Consider the following 20,817-nt stretch of genomic DNA (forward strand, 5'->3'; position numbering starts at 1 on the left):
TTTAGGTTTCAAGGAAATAATCTTTGATGATTTTCTGAGGTGTCGTTTGTTTGTGGCTCCCTCTACACCTCTCCACAGTTTTGCGCCCCATAAAGTTTCAACGTTGCGCCGCTATTTCCAGCTTAGTGATTGTTTTAGTGCAATCGTGTCGCTATGTTGTCTTTCACCAAGCGAAATAAACTCAACTCAAGTTCATTTTTTTTGGTGATTTATGTTTTCTATCGTGACACGCTTGCTCATCCGCACAAAAACCAGAGCGATTGGGGTGCCTTCGAATACCACAGGTGCGCTAGGTGCGCTTGGTACCTCGCTTGGTAACCTTTTTTCGTGCAACGTAACTTAAAAATAGTGCAGGTAACTCTCTTTGGTGCGATTAAACTCAGAATAGGTACGACGTAACTCGAAAATACTACAGCTGTCCTGTTTTTATGCGACAAATCGTAAATACTGTAGTTAACGTTATAACACGCAAATAATGCTGGAAAAGTGTTACGATAGTCCCAACACACAACCAAAACCCTAAACTCTTAACGCTAAACTCTGAACCCTAAACCCTAAACTCTGATCCCTAACCCTAACCCTAACCCTAACCCTAACCCTAACCTCAACCCTAACCCAACCTTAAAAACAGTACATACAGCATTATTACGTTACGTCGCAGTAACTACGAGTTTACTCGTTTCAAAAAAGGTTACCTGCACTATTTACAGGCTTTGTTGAATTAAAACGAGTTACCTGTAGTTTACCAAGCGAAGTACCTAGCGGACCAAGCGCACCTAGCGCACCTGCAGTTTTCGAAGGCACCGGAGCGATTGATTGTTTACATTTTTGCAAGTGGAAGAATTTTGTCGCAATCAATGATCGATTGAAGGTCGATGATTTAAACGTGGTTTGGTGCGAAAATGTCGACGCAAGAATCACTGGAAGACTCGGACGAAGAGGTAAGACCGGAAACGGTGGCTGTAAAGTTTTCTAATTACTGTATTGATTTGATCGATCCACGAATGTTTTGCCAAGTAAAAGCAAAAAACCTCTGGGGACTGATTTTGTGTTTCAACGTTTGCTCTATAATCCGTTGTGACTTTGTACTGGTGAAAAGCTCATTCTCAAGGACATGTTTTGTTGCAAGTGGTATGGGCAGAGATAGATACAGAAAACAGACAGAGACATATTGTTGGCATTTGACATTAAATTTAATGTGAGAACGTCTCTTGACCAACATAACAGGTTTAAAATATTGAAAGTGGTAAATTACCCCAACCTTGGTTTTGATAAATTGATTACAGAACACAAGAACCAGTAATGTCGGTTTTGACAACTTCCTTTCACTGATTAATGTTGAGTGTTCAATAGATCACGTTTGTGTAAGTTTTACCATCCATCAATGTTTAGTAGCACAGGCCTGTTTAGTTCAATGTATCACGATGTCCAAATACTGATGGCCGTTGTCCATTGTTTAAGCCGTTTTGTGGTCATGATTGTATTGAAGACTTAAACTAAGCAACGTACAATGTCAGGATTAACAAAACTGGTAAATAAACATAGGTGTCTGTTGTTTCTATTTGGTGTTGATCTTATTTCGCTCGGTGAACATAGCGCCACAATTGCACTGAAACAATCACCAAGCCGGAAATAGCTGCACAACGTAAAACTGTTATGGAGTGCAAACTAGTAAAGGGCACAGTTGGTGGATGGTGGCTGAATGTGCTGCAGTGTCTTTAATTTTAATCAGTAAAATTTATCGTGTGCGGTTTGTTTTATTACTTTTTTCTGCTTTAGTTTGAGGACGCCTCCGGCCAGATTTCCAAAGATGAAATTCTTGATCTTGATTCCGCGATGGCCGAAGTCAATATCGCAATTAGTTTGTTCTTCAACAATGAATTCAATGAAGCACGGAAATTAATGGCAGAAAAGTAAGTTTTAAATTAAAAAGCAAATTAAAAATTTTAAATTAAACTTTTGAAATGATTTAATGTTTATTTGAATTTACACTGGTGGTTCTCAATCTAGTGTAGAGGAACCACTAGTGGTATACAAGAGATTTTAAGGTGGTAAGCGAATAGTTTTCTGTCATACTTAATTCAAGCCAGATTATGAAATGCAACTCAACTGACCCAAATGCATGAATCCCCTGGTTTCGGGCGAAACTAGTATCTTGCACATTCGTTTCAAATTCCTAACCTTGTTGGCTTTTTGTAAAAAGGTCAGTGCAAAAAGTGTTCTGCTTTGAAAGTATTGTTTGTTTTTTTTCATTTAGAAGAGTTGTTGAATACCTTACAAGCAAGTTATTTTTCCAATGTAATACAACTGTTACTCATATGCAGGTCATCAACGAGCATGTATCATGCAATCGGCGTGTCAACCCTTCGATTTATGGAGTCGGTTATGACATTTGAAAACGTAAGTAGCATTTCATCAATTGTTGTTAACTGATATTTATGTTGTGTGAAAACCTACTTACCTCATTCATACTGGTCTATACACCCCATGCAACTATCCTATGTTTATTAAACTCTTAGACTTTTTTGGATGTCAACTAATTACCACAAACAGTTTCGACTTGATCAAGACTAGAGCATGTTTTTGTAATGTGACTTATTTGTGAGGTGATGATGTGACCTAAATCCTTTTCAGTTAATGTTGTTGTACAAGGTGTGTTTTAATGGCAAGCTGCAAAAAGCTTGTTTAGAGTAGGTAGTAACTTAAATTCAGATTGTTAACCTAATCACTTTAAATTTTTGTGTTTGTAATAGAAATATTTTTTTAATGTATGTTTGTTACAGAAAGACATCAACGAAGCGATGACATGCATTAAATCTGCGATCCAGATTTGCAACAGGTCACCTTAAATGTTTGTTTCAAAACAATTTGTCATGAGCCGATTAAACCTACTTAAAAATATCTTCTTGTGAAAAAGCATAGTATTGCCACAGTAACATTTCGAAGGCTTGAAAATCTTTGATAATTAGATGTTTATGTTAGTTTGTGATTTTTAGACATCGACGTAAGCAAAACCTGACGACCTCATTTCAGAAAATGTTGGGACTTTCAGAAACAACGGAACTTACTGACAGTAAGCATTTCCGATTTCATGATATTCAAACAACAACTGTCAGTGACTTGGAAAATTGTGAACCTAATCTTGTAACAATAACTGGTTGGGCAGTGACTTAATTGCAGTAGGAAAAACTTAAGAAAAATGCTGCGGCAATAATACTTTAGGGTGAAAAACATTGTAAATTTTTTATTCAACCACCTTGTTTAGGTGAACTTCATGCAGAATTGATTTTTGCCGAGTTAAATCTTTACCGTTCAGCTCTCACATTTATTCAGGTAATCCTGAGTTACTTAAATTGTGCCACAGAAATCCAGTTTATATTTGAAACCTTGTTTACATTTTTGTAGTAGTGGTAAAATTTTTAGTAGATAATTTTTGTAAAGTGCACTTTTCCCAGTGAAAATTGTCAAGACAAACTTTGCCAACTGAAAAACGTATTATTATTAATTTGTTTTTAGGATGAAAACCTTTTAAGTTTTATCCGAGGAGCGTTAAAAGTTCGTCTGTGCTATCAGACGTACAACTACTGTTACAAGATTGTTGCAGCAGAGGGTTTTAACTTGAAACAGAACTGTCACCATTTTCATGGTGGTGTAATGCTTGGATGCGGCGCTTTTAACATTGTAAGTTGTGTGATTTTTATATCTTATTTCTTCATAACATATTTTGTCAATCTGGACAAAGTGTTGCCACAGACCGGCAGAGGTAAACTTTATGCAATACAACTTCCCACACTAATAGAAAATACTGAACAAGCATTTCATCCACCAGGTTGTATTTTTGATGACGTTTTGCCCAACAGAATGGCAGGGCTTATGTTTTTGGCAATGAATATCTTTGCATTAACAGACATAGCTAATCATGCACTGTGTGTCAATAACCAGTTGTGTGTTTAGGGACATGTTCATTATGTTTGTTCACCACAACATGTTAAAACTTGTAGTTCATACGACAAACAAACACTTGTGCATTATCAGTGTGTGAAATGTGAACGTTCAGTACAAAAACGGTTTCCTTAATAAGTGTTTCAAATAGTTTGAAAAATGTACCAAGCTAACACGATTTTTTCTGCCAACAACTTTTTAAAAACTCCTGTCATTTAATTTCTTCGTACTTTTCAATCTTGCTGTTTTGTATCAAAAATTTTTTAGCTCTTCCAACAGTCTTTATAATAATATGCTAATGTTTTGATGTCCCATACGAGACACCTTCATCAGGGTAATGACGTAAATTGAAAACACAAAGTATAAACCAACATGGGCAGTAACACACACACAAAACGCGGTAGTCGAATATGCAGTGTTTTTTCTGACAACAACTTTTCTGGAACTGTGATTCAGTTTCTTTTCAACCTTTCAACTTTTTGTTCAGGGTTTGTCTCTGCTTCCCCCACGAATCCTCTCATTGCTCGAGTGGATCGGATTCTCGTCCGACAAGCAAACGGGATTGGATCAACTTAAAACCGGGTACACGAGCCCGAATCTTCGAAGCTCGTTAATATCTCTCTTTATCCTGGGTTACAACCTTTTTGTCTCTGTGCATCTTGGTGAGCTACCACAACATTTATTTTACACATGTAATCCATTTTATGTTTGTATATAAATGTTGTATAGGACGTCGAAACGTCGGAATAAAAATACATTTAACAGAAGAGCTCTATAAACTTGATATTATGCCTGGCAGCGATAGTTTGTACATAAATGTTATGTTGGGCAGTTGTATTAAACATTATGTTTTAGTTGCCTTCTTTGCTGCCCCAGTGTTGCAACTTTGTGAAGCTTTGCTGCAACAGATTTGAATGCTGTTTGGCATGTTGAGTTTGACCCATATCAAAGTCGGGACACAAAATAAAAATAATTTTGCCGACTCACAATAAAAGTTTCTCTTGGGGTAAAATTGGGGTTTGCTTGACTTGTATTCTTGGAGTTTGTTGAACAATTTACCGCAAATGTTTTGATGCTAGAGAAGTTTGTGCTGAATATTGTATGTTGTAAATTACATGCAATGCTTATGGGTAAGGGTTGTTGAAAAGGCTGTGTTTGATTGTGTTTAGTATAATTTACAGGAACACACGATGCTGATCTCGTTTACACCGAAAAAGTTTTATCTGAAATGCTGCAAAAATATCCAAAGGGGGTTTACTTTCATTTATTTGCCGGCCGACTCAAACAACTTCAGGGAAATTTTACCGAGGTGAGGAATTAGGCTGTTACTATGGTAATGCAATAAATAGAGATGTTCAAAATGTTTTTGTGTAATTCCATAGTTTTGAAAACATTGTACTGGCTGTGAAATTTCTGGAACACTGAATATTTATCTTCCAACAGATATAGTTTAAATTTTCTACAATAGTTGCTTTAAAATGAAATCAAAAACTTCAGATTAAATTTTTCTTCAAGTCCATGTTTTGTGTCAAGAAATAAAAAAGTTGAGTAAATGTAATTTGACCCATTATCAAGTTTAACATATTTTGGTTGATAAACAACAGAAATTTGTCGGTAATTTTTTCACACTGTTTCAGGCAATCGATCATTTGATTCAAGCAGCTGAGATTCAGACAGAGTGGAAACAGTTCTCGCACATTTGTTACTGGGAGATTATGTGGTGTCATACCTTCACTATGAACTGGAAGTCGGCTGCAAAATATGCCGAAATATTGAGGTAAAATGTTCGTTTGTATTGATACCAAATATTCTGTTGTAAATTTTGTTTCAAAAGCTGAAAAAGAACTACAAGCATCCATTGTCTAGTGTTTCTAACATCAATGGCTGACTGTGCATACATAATTTATTGTGACATCATATACATAAGTTTAATGCGAAATGTAACGGCCCAAATAGATGTAAAAAACGACATGCTTTATTAATGTTTCGGCAAATGCTCATGCCAACATCAGTGATATGAAGGGCACATTAGTTACACCCGTTTATATTAACTTGAGTCAAGTAAAAGATTTTTCATGAAACATTTAAATAATCTTGTTGCAACTTATGGCTCTGTTTCCAACAATTTTATCATGGTTGAACTCATTGAACTTTCCTTAACACTCAGGACTGAGAGCAACTGGTCGAAATGTGTTTATTCATATCTACGTGCAGTTTTCCTCTATGTTGATGACAAGGATGGAAATGCTGAGGAAATACGGAAACTTATGAGGTATTTTGTTGGGGTCATTAAAAGTTCATGTAAACTTATCGGTATATTTAGGCTGCAGTGTATAGAGATCCATAACTTTAGATATTATGATATGTGTGCACATATTATACAGGCACAGATTTAAGGGGATTTTATACCATTTTTCCATCTGTGTTTTTATTATCAAGCTGAAATATTCCACTGCAGCATGTAACACTGAGACACAAAATACATTTCCACTAGTTTAGATTTACACCGGTCTACCATGTATTAGGGATGGGCCAAAACTGTATTATACTCTACAGGCCTCAGAAGTATGTGTTTTCCACCATCTAGCGCATATAAAAGACAGATACTTTTGTTCTTTGTTGACCTTTAGAAAACTTTTCGTATGTTAGCCGGGCATAAATTCCTAATTCCTATCATATATGTTTATGTACCAAAGAGATTGCAAGCAACTTTTTACCAAATATTTACAAGAGGACATATGATAGATGTAATACATCACGTTAATGTTGGGCTTTATGTTTTCTTAACATGAAAAGTTGTTGTTGTTTCAGGGAAGTCCCCGAGCTTAAACAGAGGTTTGCTGGGAAAAGTATTCCGATGGAAAAGTTCATTACACGGAAGGCCCGCAAGTTTTTGGAACAAGGAGAGCATTTAGTTATGCCAGTTCATGTAAGTTGCACCAAATCAAATCACTCTTGGCAGGAGCGAAGGGACAGGACTAAACTGAAAATGTTTTGTTACATCGAACATCAATCATCTCATGTTAATGCTCGGTGCTCAGACAAGCATGCTCAGTGTATTGTGACAACACAAACGTTTCCGATTTTACACTAGTATTGTAACTTTCCAAGGTTTCTGATGTAGCCAGTGGTGTATTGAGCAGGACCCAGAAGTACATGTTTTTTTCCATCATCTAACACAGAAAACAGTCATTTTGGCATGTACATGCAAATTTAATGCTCAGGTCAGTTTGTGCAACTGCTCGGCTGAGCATCAAGCATTAAAAACAGCGATGCTCGGTACCGAGTACTCGGGTTCTGGCTCAGCTCAGCCCATCCCTAAATGGGGAGATACCTGCATGTTTCGTTTGAGTTGTTTGTAAAACAATCAGTTAAACCTAACTTTGGTCTAAAACAAAAATGGTCCGAGAAGGATTTTTGCCAAACACAAAAATGTGTGTTGCACAGGAAATGGCTTATGCATGGAATGGTCTCGTTATGTTGAAACAAAACAGCGAACTTCGGAACAAACTCCTTCAGCTCATCCAACAAGAGCAAAATTCACTGGAGAAGAGAAAGGCTTTGTCTCCTGAAAAAGGTTGAAACAGTTTTTTTTTTAAATGTGCTTTTTCGAGAGTTGAATAAACTGTAACTTGAAGTTTTCTGTTGATGCATGATGGTGGATTTGACCTTCGAATTGACCGCATGACCTTCAAAAACCTCAAGTCAAGGATTTGACTTAAGTCCTTGACTGATTTTTTTCAAATGTCTTAATTTTTATTTAAGCAGAGTAGGCCATTTCCTTGTGGTTTGAACAAAACTTTCATTTCACTTTAACCCATGTTAACTCAACCACAAACACTTGGCAGGCTCATCAAGCGATGTGAACAAAACCAAGAAAAGCAAGGATGGAAAAATGAATGGGAATTATTTTGATGACTATTGTCTCTTACAACTTCTGAAGGGAGCTTGTTTACGATACGGGAATCAGTTTCTACAAGCTGAACTCTGCTACACCGACATCAGGGAGAAGTAAGTGACAGTTTATTGTGACGAAAACTGCATGCAGTGGTGGGATTCAAATTTTTTGTCAGCCTGTCCTATCACAAAAGTCACATTTTTCAGCCGGTTCTGTTACAAAAAGTCCATTGACAGTAACCAGTAATGCTAACGGGTTCGCTGATCTCATAAAACTTCGTGAGACGGTTCTATAGAACTGGTGCAAACCGGCTGAATCGCACCACTGAACCAAAATCTATTTGCATAGGCCTTGTGCAAACAAAGCAAAAATTAGTTGCAGTTCTTGTTGTTGGGGTAAATTTTCCATCAAGAAAATACAAGGTAATATTTGAACTTTGTAAAATTTTGATATTAAATGTTGCCATCATAAAACGAAACCAACAAAATTGGCACAACAGAAAAAGAAGGAGACAAGACGCTGTTACAGATCAACCAATTTAGCTGCAATAAAAAATGCTTGTAAATTATAGAATGTGGTTTTTGCAAGAAACCTCAAAACAGGAGATGTTGTACAATGTTTGAATCAAGTTTGAAGTTAACATAACAAAACTCTTGTTAGTTTCAAGGGAATAGCAAAAGATCATTACCTCGCTCCAGCTGGTTTGTCTGACCTCGTGTGGATGTGGATAGAACAAGGAAAAACTGGAGAAGCAGCAGAACTACTCAAATTTACTAAGTTTGTATTAAATTTAATAAGTATAAAAACTAATGGGTGTTTTAAAATTACTACATTATGATAAAAAAACACTGGGGTTGTAAAAGTAGACTGGTTTTCTAGTGTGCAAAATACAATTGCCAGAAGAGCTCTATATGTTGTGTTTTAGTTTGTAAAGAAAGTGAGTTGTTGTTTGAATGTTGCAGGAAAACCTACACTCACTATTCAATGGAATCGAGACTTCACTTTCGTATGCAAGCCGCACAACTTCGGTTGCAAGAGTGTGCGTCGAAACTTCAACAATCTATGCATTGAAACTTCAGCTGTTTGAATTGATTGCACGATTTGTCAGCTAAATTAGTGAATTAGCACTTATGTGATTCGGCAACTAATCAGAGCTATCAACTTTTATTAAGTGGTGGGATTCAAATCTTTTGTTCTATCACAAAAGTTATATTTTTCAGCCGGTTCTATTACAAAATGTCCATTGATAGTAACCAGTAATGCTAACTGGTTCGCTGATCTCATAAAATTTCGTGATAACAGGTTCTTTGGAGCCGGCTGAATCCCACCAGTGCTTCTATTGCATTTTGGGCAGAGTTAACTATTTTGTTAAATGGACATTTTAGCAATGGCATCAAGGAATCTCGACATTGATTAACAACATTTAACTCACACCCTGTATGATTTTAATACCTGAGTTTAACATTTTCTTATCTGCCTCAAAATAACAGTGCTAGTTGCAACAGCAAATCAGAATGCAATTACTTCATTAATACATTTGTTTAGCCAATTTCCTTTTAAGTATTATTTTTATAATTGTTTCTTTATTTTCTGGTGCTGGGTGTACATGTACAAGTTATTGGGTATAAATCCATTTAATAGTTACATGTTTTAGTGATTAGTTGGTTTTTCATTTAGTAGTTGGTGGGTTTGAAACGCAATTTTAATTTTTACAATGACCAAGCAGCACTGTGTTCCTTTCGGTTTAATTTCAAAAGTTTTGTGCTGTTTAATAATTTAAAACATAAATATAGTTTTGTTTCTGGGCATATTTTATAAATTTAAGTACAAGATAGGCCTGGTCGAACTTCATTTATAACAATTGTTGAACATCATGTTATGATCAGCCCTAGAACATTCCCTGTATTTTCATCGCACTTGTTTTCATTCCCTCATCAGTGAGCAACCCCCCAAATTCGTTAACGTATTGATTTGTTTGATGCAAGGTCTGCCACCGAGGAACTATTACCAAATTGTGACAAATCCCACTGTTTCAAAAATTGAAAACTTCTGCAAACTACATGATGTTGTTTTTGTTTGATAAATGATAAATCTGTGATGAGTTTTTAAGTTTTATTTTTCATCCTACACATTTTAATTTCGCAATAAAATGTGTATTTAACATATACGTTAAATTGTTCTGGTAGATTTACAGCTTATTGTAGAAGTTCTGATATTTTACAAACCAATGTGTGGATACAAGGGTATGTTAACTGTAAATACAGGAAAACCTCGGTCAATTATCAGGACCGGTTTGGACCAAAATTTTGTCCAGATTGTGTGAAGATCTGGATTAACCGAATCAGATTTAACCGAGTTTACTGTAGTTAATAAGCCAAGTACATGGATAACATGATATGTTAAGTGCAGAAGGTGTACCATGTTTCTGCGTGTCTTATCAGAACAGCTGGTGACATGACATTAATGGTACTGGTAGGTATAACCAGGGTCTGCTACAGCATGCAAAATCATGTCGCACAGAATAATTTTGTGCTTTTTTAAAATATTTTCTTTTCCTCACGTGAACATGTTGTTTTAAACTGCAATCTTGCTAAACGTTCGTATGTGTTTCGTAAGGCAGGGTTAAAAACGCAAAACATGATGAACTACGTTACTAAACGATTTGTAGGATTTACAATTGTCATGCGCAAAAGTCACTTAAGTTTTCTGTCGGCATCGACAATTAATGATGATCGTTTTCTTTTAGACGTCGTTGTTTAACTGTAGGATTGTTCGCACTTAACATAGGATACTCTAAAATACACAATCTACCCAAACCGTAACTAGATTTGTGGGAAAAACTTCTTTAATACAACTAGACGAAATATTCGCTGGTAATAAGTTGTCTTTTTTAACAAATTTGTCGTTCAACTGATGTAATGCTAAACAAAATACTAGTTGGTTTTTCAAGAACTTGCATGCAAAAATAGCAAAAATACAAGTTCTTGAAAAATCAACTAGTATTTTGTTTAACGTTACATCAGTTGAACGACAAATGTGTTAAATATGCAACCTGGTGGACGAAACGCTTGTTCAGTATTTTCTAACAAGTTGTCTATGGTTCGGCTGTTTACAATTGCGTGCAACGAACCGTATCAGGTATGACGTTGAACAGATGTTATTCGATGACGTATTGATGCTTCTCGAAGGTTCGACGAATTTGCTGAAAGAGCTCGAACATTCGAACGCGCTTTAAACTTATTGTGCTCGATTCGACGTTAAGTTAAAGAACATTAGGTAAGCGCTGTGCTTTAAATCTTTACAATCTTAAATAATTGTTAATACTTGTGCGTATTGGTGAAAGGTTTTTAACCTAATTTTTGTTTTCATACAGATTTGAAACAAATTTGTTTGTAAAACGACGTCTGTTGTTGCACACCAACTGTACAAATGATGGGAAAGGATTATTACAAAGTTCTAGGACTTACCAAGTCAGCCAGTGAAGATGATATCAAGAAAGCTTATCGTAAGATGGCTTTAAAATATCATCCTGATAAGAACAAGAGCGCCGGTGCAGAGGAAAAGTTTAAAGAAGTTGCTGAAGCTTATGAGATTTTAAGCGATCCTGAAAAGAGGAAGATATATGATGTCCATGGTGAAGCCGGTTTACGAGGAGGTTCCACCAATGGAGGAGATGGAAACTTCAGTTACACTTTCCACGGCGACCCAAAAGCAACGTTTGAGGCATTTTTTGGAAACTCAAATCCATTTTCAAGCTTTTTTGGTGGTGGAATGGATGATGATGATGCGATGTTTGTGGACTCCGACTCATTTCATCCCGGGGGAAGCAACCTGTTCAACTCTGGACAAAATTCTTTCTTTTCTCAACAACCGTTCCGGGGTCAAACCAACCAGATGAACTTCATGAATTCTGGTCGCCAGATGCACCACGACCCACCAATCCATAGAGATCTTAAAGTGACACTTCAAGAAATCAAAAATGGTGTAACAAAGCGACTTAAAATAACAAGAAAAAGACTAAATCCTGATGGTTCAATGAGAAATGAAGATAAAATATTAACAATTGATGTCAAGAAGGGTTGGAAAGAGGGAACGAAAATAACATTTCCCAAAGAAGGTGACGAGAGACCGAACGCAATACCAGCGGACATTATATTCACCATCAAAGATGCCCCACATAGTTCATTCAAAAGAGATGGAAGTAATGTTATTTACACCAAAAAAATTACGCTGAAGGAAGCCTTAACAGGTTTCACAGCCATGATACCAAACATAGAGGAAAATCATCTAATGTCTCTGCCGTCGACAGATATTATTAAACCGGGTTCATCAAAGAGAATAAAAGGAGAAGGTCTGCCATTGCCCAAACAACCCCATAGACGTGGGGACCTTATTGTGAACTTTGATATTATGTTTCCTGAATATTTAACATCAGAACAAAAGACTTATTTAAAGCAAATTCTCCCGTGAATAACCCTGAAACCATAAGGTTCATTCTTTCATCCCCTGTGCAATATATGCAACATCAAAATATGACACCGCACCAAGAGGGGTGTGGTCTGTGGGCCTGCTATCATACTGTTCAGTGTTGCAAGTATTGCTTCCAGATTTTTGTTGACACTTCGCATGTAAAATGCATGGTGGTTTACCTCATGAGTATTTCTGTTGTTACATTTGCATGTGAAAAAGTGTTTGTTCCCATTAAAGCACATTATTTTGCAAAAAATTAAGGTTTCTTATTTGAATAAAATCGACAAATGTAACCTGACTGACGTTTCATGCTGCAACAAGGTTTATTAGAGATGTGACATCTATCACAACGAAACACAACAACCACGCAAATAGATCAAGAATAAGTTAAATAGTTCCACAATTTATAAGGTCACAGTAACAACACTGTTTAGTGCATATTCAACAATTTCAAGGAGAAACATTTGTTTGAACTTTGATAGTTTAACTCAGAGGCCAGTTTTGCCTTTTATAGATTTATTACAACACAAACATGCAATATTTGTGACATTAATATAAGTTTCAGTTTCAACCAAATTTTGTGCAAGAAACACGAACAGCACCAACTAGTTACCACGGAAACAAGTTTTATTGTATGACATCATCAGTTTTTTGGTCAAAAATTTTAGATTTTAGAATTTTCGCTTGTTTATTATTAGGGAGACCGTCCCAGTTAAAATGTGGAATTGTGACAACCCGCGCTCCCTGGGCTCTGAGCAATCGTAGAACCAATCTTGTTTTCCCCGTAGCATGTTGGGATCCGATACAGAACCTCGAACGGGGCAGCGGAACCACAGCAATATTTTGCACCTTTCAAAACAAAAGTTCATGGTTACAAACAACTACCTAACTGTTATTGGTACATGAACACTTGTCAGTACAATCACTAGGCTGGTACGCAATAATCGCTTAATTCCACAAAATAAAATATATGTGTAATTATTCCCCAAAAATACAGTAATCACTATATCTATTAACAAGTGTAATGGTGAAAATAACAGCTCACATAGATGGAAAAAGTAACTTTATTTTTTAAACGTTTCGGCAAATGCTTTTGCTTTCATCAGTGATATTACTGTTATTTATAGTTAATACATATTGTGCACTGTACTACGCGAATTCAGTGTTATTAACCCTGATAAAGGCGACCTGTATAGGACATCAGAAAAAAAAATTGCCAGAAGAGCTCTACAAACTTGATATTATGCCTGGCAGCAATAGCTTATACATATTGTTGGCACACAACTCATGGTGTCACGACATATAAATTTGACTCGGTCCGTGGGTTTCCACTTTTTTATGTTAAGAATAAAAACATAGCTTAAGGTGGTTAAGTTATTTTACCTGCTGGTGCATATGTGGTGGGATGAATGTTGGGTGAGGTTGAGTGGGAAGCAGTGAGCCATCAAGTCTTGCTCTCAGCAGAAACAAAGGAAAACTTCGAAGTGGTGAAGCAATGAAGGAAAAATATTGTTTTCCACCAGCCACGGTCTCCAGAACATTTTGGACGCTCTTCATGTATAAATTAAAAAGGTGAGGCATGGCAATTGTGAATATGAATACAAATCAAAATAATTTAAAGTTTAGAAAGAGAACACAGTAAGCCTCGGTTAAACCGGATCTTTACCTAATTCAGACAAAACTTATTGTTATGTTATGTGGGCTGTGGCAATGTTTTACTAATCTACATCAGTTAATCCAAGTCCAAATGGGTCTAGATTAGCTGTGGTTTACTGTTTATTAGAATAAAAAATAAAGGAATGCTGTACATCAGGGGTGGGCAACCTGCGGCCAGCAGAGACGCTTGGATTTCAAAAGTAGTGACAAAGAGTCCAACTATTAAATATTTTTGAGCTGATTAATGCGCCCGATGCTATTTTTCTGCGACCTGGTATTATGAAGCTAGAATCAAATACGAATTATGCTTGTAGTTAAGCATATTTGGCAAGAAACAAACCAAAATCACTTTGTGTTATACACAGGTGCAGCCCGCGATCCACTTTTGACATTTATAATTGGCCCCACAGTAACAAAGGTTGCCTGCCCCTGCTGTACATAGATAACCTATATGATATCAGCTGGTAAATACAAATTCCATATTTATTTTAATATCCTGGTAGGCCTAGATCGGTGATGTCAAACATGTGGCCCTTCAAGAGTTTTTCTGCGGTCTGTGAAATAACTTTTAAAAGCTATGTATTTTACTCAGGCAGAATATCCTGTCAGACCAGTGAGTTTACGTGATACAATCATTCTCTATTAGTGGTATATATGCCACGTTTTAATAGTTGCTCCAGTTCGACACCCCTCGTCTAGTCAACATTAAAAGCTTTCATCCAAAAGGGCAACCCCCTATGTTGCACAATGCTAAATGACAAACAAAAACTCTGCCTGGTTCACCACCTTTTCAAACGCATATGTCTTTGGTGCAGTGAGGTCCATTATAAAGTCTTCTGGTATCCACGATGGCAATAAGTCGGGTCGTTCGATGCTGACGGCTTTACACAAATCTCGCATAAAAAAACGTGAGCCACTTCTGGGGTTGGTAAACTGGAACAAATTAAATTCTCAGAAGTTTTATGCTAATGATTCTAATATATAAGCTATTGCTGCCAGGCATAATATCAAGTTTATAGAGCTCTTCTGGCAAATGTATTTTATTCTGACATTTCAAAGGCGACCTGTATAGGACATAGAAACGTTGGTTTCAAAATATTTGCCAGAAGAGCTCCAGAAACTTAATGATGCTAGTAAATGAAAAAACAGAAGCTTTGACAAATAAACATCCAAAATGATCACTTTCCAACAAACAATGTTGATCATTATATTTAATGCGGCAGCCAAGTTACCTGCTTGTTCAAAGCTATTTCCAGTAGTTCTTTGGGATATCTTCCAAACACGGCAAAGTGGTACGCAGTTAAAACAAGTTTCCTCCCAGCGTTGTGGACATGGCTTGTGTTTAATGTCGGCAATTTGTCCAACATATTCGAGTAGATACAATCAAAAAATTCATCGCCGTTCTTAGGAACATAATATACCTAAAAACAAAAGCTAAAATAAGTTTGTTTTCTTTGCAAAAAAACTTCAGCCAGGCATGATCAAACTATTGTGATGTCACAATGCCACTTTACCATATACATCGTTTATTTTTAGTTTGAACATAAAAAAATTATTTACTTTTTGGAAAAATGCATTTGTAATGAATACAGTGATGTTGCCAGGCATGATTCATAAAACGTCCTTTTGATCAACTTCCAATTACATTCGACAAATCATTTGGTCTCATTAGTATTAAACATTTGTAATGTAAAACCAATAGGCAAAAAAAATCTGTAAAAATGTAGGGCGTACATTATTGTACAATTTGCTGTTGAGCACACAAGCCCAAGATGACCCCCAACAAAATGTGCAATAATCCTTGAATAAACTGACAGATATTTTTCAACAGTCAACCTCACCTGAGCCAAAGCATCGAGTACATCGCTCAGTGCAACAAAATCCAAAACTGAAATATGTTTCATAACTTTGTCCACGAAAACATCAAGAAGTTCTTCATTGTAATAATAAAACACGGTCAGCCATTTGATGTTTGTTGTGAATTGTGAAGCGAGTTCGTGTGGAAGTCGTTCAAATATTGCGTTGCTGAGTTTGTCCAGTAGTTCATTCCCATCAATGGTGTAACCAAACTTGACAAAGTAGCGCAAAATTGCCGAAACATCCTGATAAAATATTTTAAAGTTTATTTTTAAACAAACTTAATGTTTCAAACTTGTTCGGTAAGATATCGATTGGAACCAGAGAAATATTCAGTTCAGCCATTATTTCATAATTTTTGTAGTACAAGTTAATTTTAATGGTAAAAATTAAGCATGTCGCTTATTACGTATTTGGGTCTTTATTTATTACGTCTATTTAACGTAAAAAGTGACATGCTTTATTCTTCAAATATTTCGGCAAATACTCATGTCATCATCGGTCATTAAACTTATGAACAGATCTGTACATAGTGTTGTAAAGTTACTTTTAGTTTCAAAATGTTTTGATTTTAGTTGATGTTAGGACAGAATAAAGTGCTTGGAATTTACTTTAAGGAAAGAGTCACCATTAGCAATAAATTATTCAATTCTTCTCTGCAATAAAATGAGACAAAGAAAAAAGGGGAAAATACAGCTTAAGAGAAGCAAGCAAGCTGACGTCATCGCATCGACTTGTGTCCGCTAAATTATTCATAACATACCACCCAACATCTGGTGTGCATGGGAAACAACACTGGCTCAAAATTCCCTAGTACAGTTGCAGTTAAAAAATATATACACAACAACCTACTTTAAACAAAAGTTTTTTCCGTTCTTTTTATTATATCATATGGGATTTCCAAAAATGTTAAAAACATTTAACAAAGAAATTGGGATTATTTGAAGTTTTTGATATAAATGTTATATATTTCTGTAATTTTAAATGACAAACAAACATAATGACAACAACAAGAAACAAACAAGCCTTTTATTTCTTCATGACATTTGGCAATCAATATTTTAATCATGCACCAGACTTTCCCAATCAATAATTCCCTAAACTGTGTCACTCTCTAATTTCCTGTTATGTTGTCTGGAACAAACTGGAATTGTGTGTTTCTTTGGCAACTTTTTTGTTTGTGACATAACAATGGTTAATAAACAGGCATATGTAGCTCATCCAGCAGTTTTTATCGTAAATAAACTCTGATATAATATAAACTGCTGGAAGAGCAATATATAGCGTGCAAACTTGTGTCACAATATTTTCTATTTGCAATTCACACCTGTGGTTGCAGAGGGATGTCGCCGTGCACGATGGCATTGCTTCCCTGTTGAAGCAGTTGTCTCATTGGGGCGTGCTCCATCCGATAAAACGCATCAAACATGTGGGCAGCCATTATACGACCATCAGGGTATCTCTCCTTTAAATCTCCACAGAAACAGGCAACCCTACTCTCACACTGACGTTTGGTTGCTTTCGTGAAATATCTAAACATCGTACACATAATTAGAGGGATAATAATCTTCACCATTTTGAGCAAACTGGATAAATCCAGCAAACACTTGTTACATTTCATATTTATGTTAAAATCTTAATGAGTACTTTTAGCTAAGAACCAAATGATCATATAAGTTACATATAGCAGTAATTTATTTTTCAGCTGCTCTGACACAACTATATTATGTTATCATTCTTGTAACAATTTTCACTTTTTCCACGTTAAAGTCAGTTATCTTTATTATGTAGAACAAATATATTTCTTTATTAATACAATTTCAGTATCTTTTTCATTCAAATAAAACCTGTAAAATACCTTCCAAAACATTTCATGATGTTTAGAAGTGTGTACAGGTCGGTAATGTGGTCAATATATCGCGTTGCAACTGAAGCGGAGACGTTGTACATATACTCCGAGTTGATAAGCGGGATGTTTGGTGTGTGGAGACACATCGCAAGTAGACGGAGTTCTAACACAAAGAAGGTTTAGTGGAATAAAACAAAATGATGACAAAACCTCACCGTCCAAGTTCATGCTTTCAAAGTCGACATAAGAAAGAAGTGTGGAAATTGTTGGTTTCTTTAAAGTTAGTCTCAGGTATAACAGATCGGATGAAATTGTTAGAAGTGAAAAGTTGTTGAGTGTTTTTGCATTGTCTTCGATTAGGCTGATTAGTTCACGGAAAATTCTGTTCGTTAAGACCTCTCCACAAAGCTGTATCACATGTAAGAAATTTTTTGGTTTTTACGTTTAATTTAGTTATTGAAAAGTGTGTTGTTGTTGTGTTAGTCTTATATTATTATTTTACATCTTTTATTGCCTAAATAACTTAATTTTATTTTTATTTCTTGCTTAGAACTAAGGATGCCATAAAATCGGCGAAATCAATATTATTTACAATACATTGCAACACGAAAAACACAGATTGATTTAAGTGTACTGAAAGCTTCAGTTTATTATGTAAGAAAATTGTTATCCTGAATATTACAACATGCCAGCATATTTTGTGTCAGTGGAACTCACGGAGTTGTATTGTGGAGAGTTTCGAGGAAATTTTGCCAGAGCTTTTAAAAGTATTTGGTGAATGCAGGCAACTGCAAGTAGAGGGGTCACTCTGTTTTGGTACAGACTTATATGGACCATCACATCTGTGGGTTCGACGCACTCAACCACCGACTTTAAGAGCTCTTCTTCAGTGTAAGTCTCAACTTTAAGGGGACCTACAAACAAGTGTGCAAATATATTTAAATACATGCAAAGGTTGTCTTATTTTTTTATTGTTAACTGATATTTTGAATGTTATTTCACAAACTTACGTCAAGACCTAAGTTTAAACTTTTAAAGTGTATTTTTCATTTTTTGTTACATTTTTTGCAAGTTTTACCCAATACTGATGGCCTTTTGAGTTTGGGGGGTTCTTCTACAATTTTCTTTGTTTCAACTGTGACAAGAAAAGTACAAAGTTTTGTTAATGCTGAAAAAGGTTGGTTCACACACATTTTATGAAATTAACATTATTTCACCCACCCTCAGTTTCCTTTCCAACCTCGACGTCATCTTTTTTGTAACTTTCCTCTTGTTTGCCATCAAGTGTATCTAAGCAGAGAAAAACTTATTTCTATGGAAATGCATAAGTTGCCGCAAGTCGGTTACCTTCACTAAATTCCATCGATGATGGTGCCGACATAATTCCACTCGATATTCCGCTTGTTGAACACTGAGATAACAGCTCACTAGGTGGTGTAATTGCATCATCTTCAACTTTAGTCTTTTCCTCAACCTCCGGAGATTTTGATTTGGTTGATTCCTTTACTGGTGAATTTGACAAATTGCAAACCGTTGTCTTTAGTGGTGATTTTGAAGTAAGAAGCGGTGACCTGATATCAACTGCTGAAGGTTGGCTTAAAATTGTTTCTGAAAAAGATGTTCAAAAACTTTAAAATTCTGAAAAAAATAGCTAAGGCATAATTAGTTGCAGTGGTGGGATTCAGCCGGTTCGCACCAGTTCTATAGAATCATCTCACGAAATTTTATGAGATCAGCGAACCGGTTAGCATTACCGGTTACTGTCAATAAACTATATTTGTAACAGAACCGGCTGACAAAAAATTTGAGTCTTAGTTGCAGATACATACGCTTTGCTTGTGCGAGTGGCGTTGCTGGACTGTGACATGAAATCCCCACTAACGTAGTGGGCCGTGACGGAGACGTGACAACAGCTCTCTCACTGCTATCTTTCCGATTGTCAATCACAGATTCATTGTCGTTTCCTACAAAACAATGAGTTCACAACACAACACACATCACAAGAAAATATTATGCAAAAACCTTGAGTTTCGTCCGGTTGTTTAGCTCCGAAAGTTTGGTAACCTTGATTGTGCGATGCAGCAAATAGTGGGTCAGGTCGAACTTGGCAACAAAATACCTGAAAGTCAAATATACAGAATACATTTTCTAAGTTGGTGACAAAACAAATAAAAAAACAAAATTTGTCAACAAAAAGAAGTAACAATTGCAATAAAAACAGTTTTGTAGATATGTTTTACCTCGCTAAACATAAAACAGTTTTGTAGATATGTTTTACCTCGCTAAACATAAGCTTCCAACTTTTTGAAGCCTGAGACAAAACAGGGGATTTCGCCAAGTGAAGCATTCTGAAACATAAAATGCATTAAAAATTAAATTCTCTCACACATGAATTCAAAATTGAAATATTTAGTTAAAAACATGCACCTTATAAAGGACTTTCCTGCAACGCAGACACCAAGCTGTTTTTTGTGGCTTCTCAATCTTTTTTTTATGTTTTCATATTTCTTTTCTCAACACAACACATTTGTGTTATACCGACACATTTTTTTGTTTTCTTTTTTTATCTGAAAGTTAAGACAGAAAAAAGTCAAGGCTTGTTTATCAACTAGATAACGCCCAACAAACTTAGCTCAGCCATTTAATAGATTTGCTTAACTCAACTCAACTCACATAGCTTCAACACTTAACAGGCCAAAGCCAAACTGAACGACTAGAACAGTAGAACGAACTGAATGGATCGAAATTGCAGAACCACATGTCGCTTTTACGTTCAATCGATGAGAAGAAAACATGCGCAGTGTTTCAAAAACATATTTTATCAAAATCCAGTGACAAATTTAACCAAGTTTTTAACCCTATGTAAATTGTTTATTATTGTCCACACTCAATACCGAGCAACGCATCGAGTCCAATGAGTTCGCAAATAAGTTTGTTTATTTCGTGATAAAACCTCTAATTTATGTTTTAAGGTAGGACGTTTGTTGGAACGGTTTACCGCCGGACAGTTTCAGTGTGACTTGGATATTACTTTCGGTTCGAGGGTCAATGCCTGAATGTATTAATTATGCTCAGATAAAAGTCAGCTGCTAAGCAATCTTTAATCTGTTAGATTCCACTGGGATGGGAGCAACGTCGGCGAACA

The 20,817-nt window shown here is 35.9% G+C and overlaps 2 protein-coding genes and 1 pseudogene across 5 annotated transcripts; 2 read left to right on the forward strand and 1 right to left on the reverse strand.

Moving 5' to 3' along the window:
- The first annotated feature begins 625 nt into the window (after window positions 1–625).
- LOC145224036 (tetratricopeptide repeat protein 39B-like) lies at window positions 626–10,005 on the forward strand. 2 transcript variants are annotated; one of them, XM_080090460.1, is made up of 16 exons: window positions 626–941; window positions 1,780–1,913; window positions 2,325–2,400; window positions 2,784–2,839; window positions 2,997–3,073; window positions 3,266–3,333; window positions 3,517–3,681; window positions 4,430–4,604; window positions 5,124–5,251; window positions 5,580–5,719; window positions 6,110–6,214; window positions 6,754–6,871; window positions 7,390–7,519; window positions 7,791–7,953; window positions 8,501–8,617; window positions 8,803–10,005. In XM_080090460.1, exons 1-16 carry the CDS (start codon window positions 903–905, stop codon window positions 8,909–8,911), a joined length of 1,800 nt encoding a protein of 599 aa, XP_079946586.1. In that variant the 5' UTR covers window positions 626–902; the 3' UTR covers window positions 8,912–10,005. The 2 variants fall into 2 exon arrangements, with proteins under 2 accessions (XP_079946586.1, XP_079946587.1); XM_080090461.1 differs by lacking the exon at window positions 626–941 and adding an exon at window positions 1,412–1,531.
- Window positions 10,006–10,991: 986 nt separating this feature from the next.
- LOC145223914 (dnaJ homolog subfamily B member 4 pseudogene) lies at window positions 10,992–12,608 on the forward strand (annotated as a pseudogene). The gene is made up of 2 exons (XR_013859520.1): window positions 10,992–11,116; window positions 11,214–12,608. The product of XR_013859520.1 is annotated as a dnaJ homolog subfamily B member 4 pseudogene (transcript).
- A 6-nt stretch (window positions 12,609–12,614) lies between these two features.
- LOC145223912 (uncharacterized) lies at window positions 12,615–20,414 on the reverse strand. Of its 2 annotated transcripts, XM_080090323.1 has the most exons (17): window positions 20,346–20,414; window positions 20,100–20,239; window positions 19,951–20,020; window positions 19,695–19,791; window positions 19,502–19,636; window positions 19,020–19,280; window positions 18,894–18,962; window positions 18,751–18,807; window positions 18,390–18,586; window positions 17,888–18,080; window positions 17,682–17,835; window positions 17,151–17,355; window positions 15,808–16,068; window positions 15,199–15,387; window positions 14,753–14,899; window positions 13,694–13,861; window positions 12,615–13,159 (listed from the first exon to the last, which is right to left on the reverse strand). In XM_080090323.1, the coding sequence occupies exons 3-17, from the start codon at window positions 20,017–20,019 to the stop codon at window positions 12,938–12,940; spliced, it is 2,424 nt and encodes an 807-aa protein (XP_079946449.1). In that variant the 5' UTR covers window position 20,020; window positions 20,100–20,239; window positions 20,346–20,414; the 3' UTR covers window positions 12,615–12,937. The 2 variants fall into 2 exon arrangements, with proteins under 2 accessions (XP_079946449.1, XP_079946450.1); XM_080090324.1 differs by lacking the exons at window positions 20,100–20,239; window positions 20,346–20,414 and having other exon boundaries at window positions 19,913–19,975.
- Window positions 20,415–20,817: the final 403 nt, after the last annotated feature.

The sequence above is a fragment of the Phallusia mammillata genome, chromosome 4 (genome assembly GCF_965637545.1).
Source record: "Phallusia mammillata chromosome 4, kaPhaMamm4.hap1.1, whole genome shotgun sequence".
Lineage (NCBI taxonomy): Eukaryota > Metazoa > Chordata > Ascidiacea > Phlebobranchia > Ascidiidae > Phallusia > Phallusia mammillata.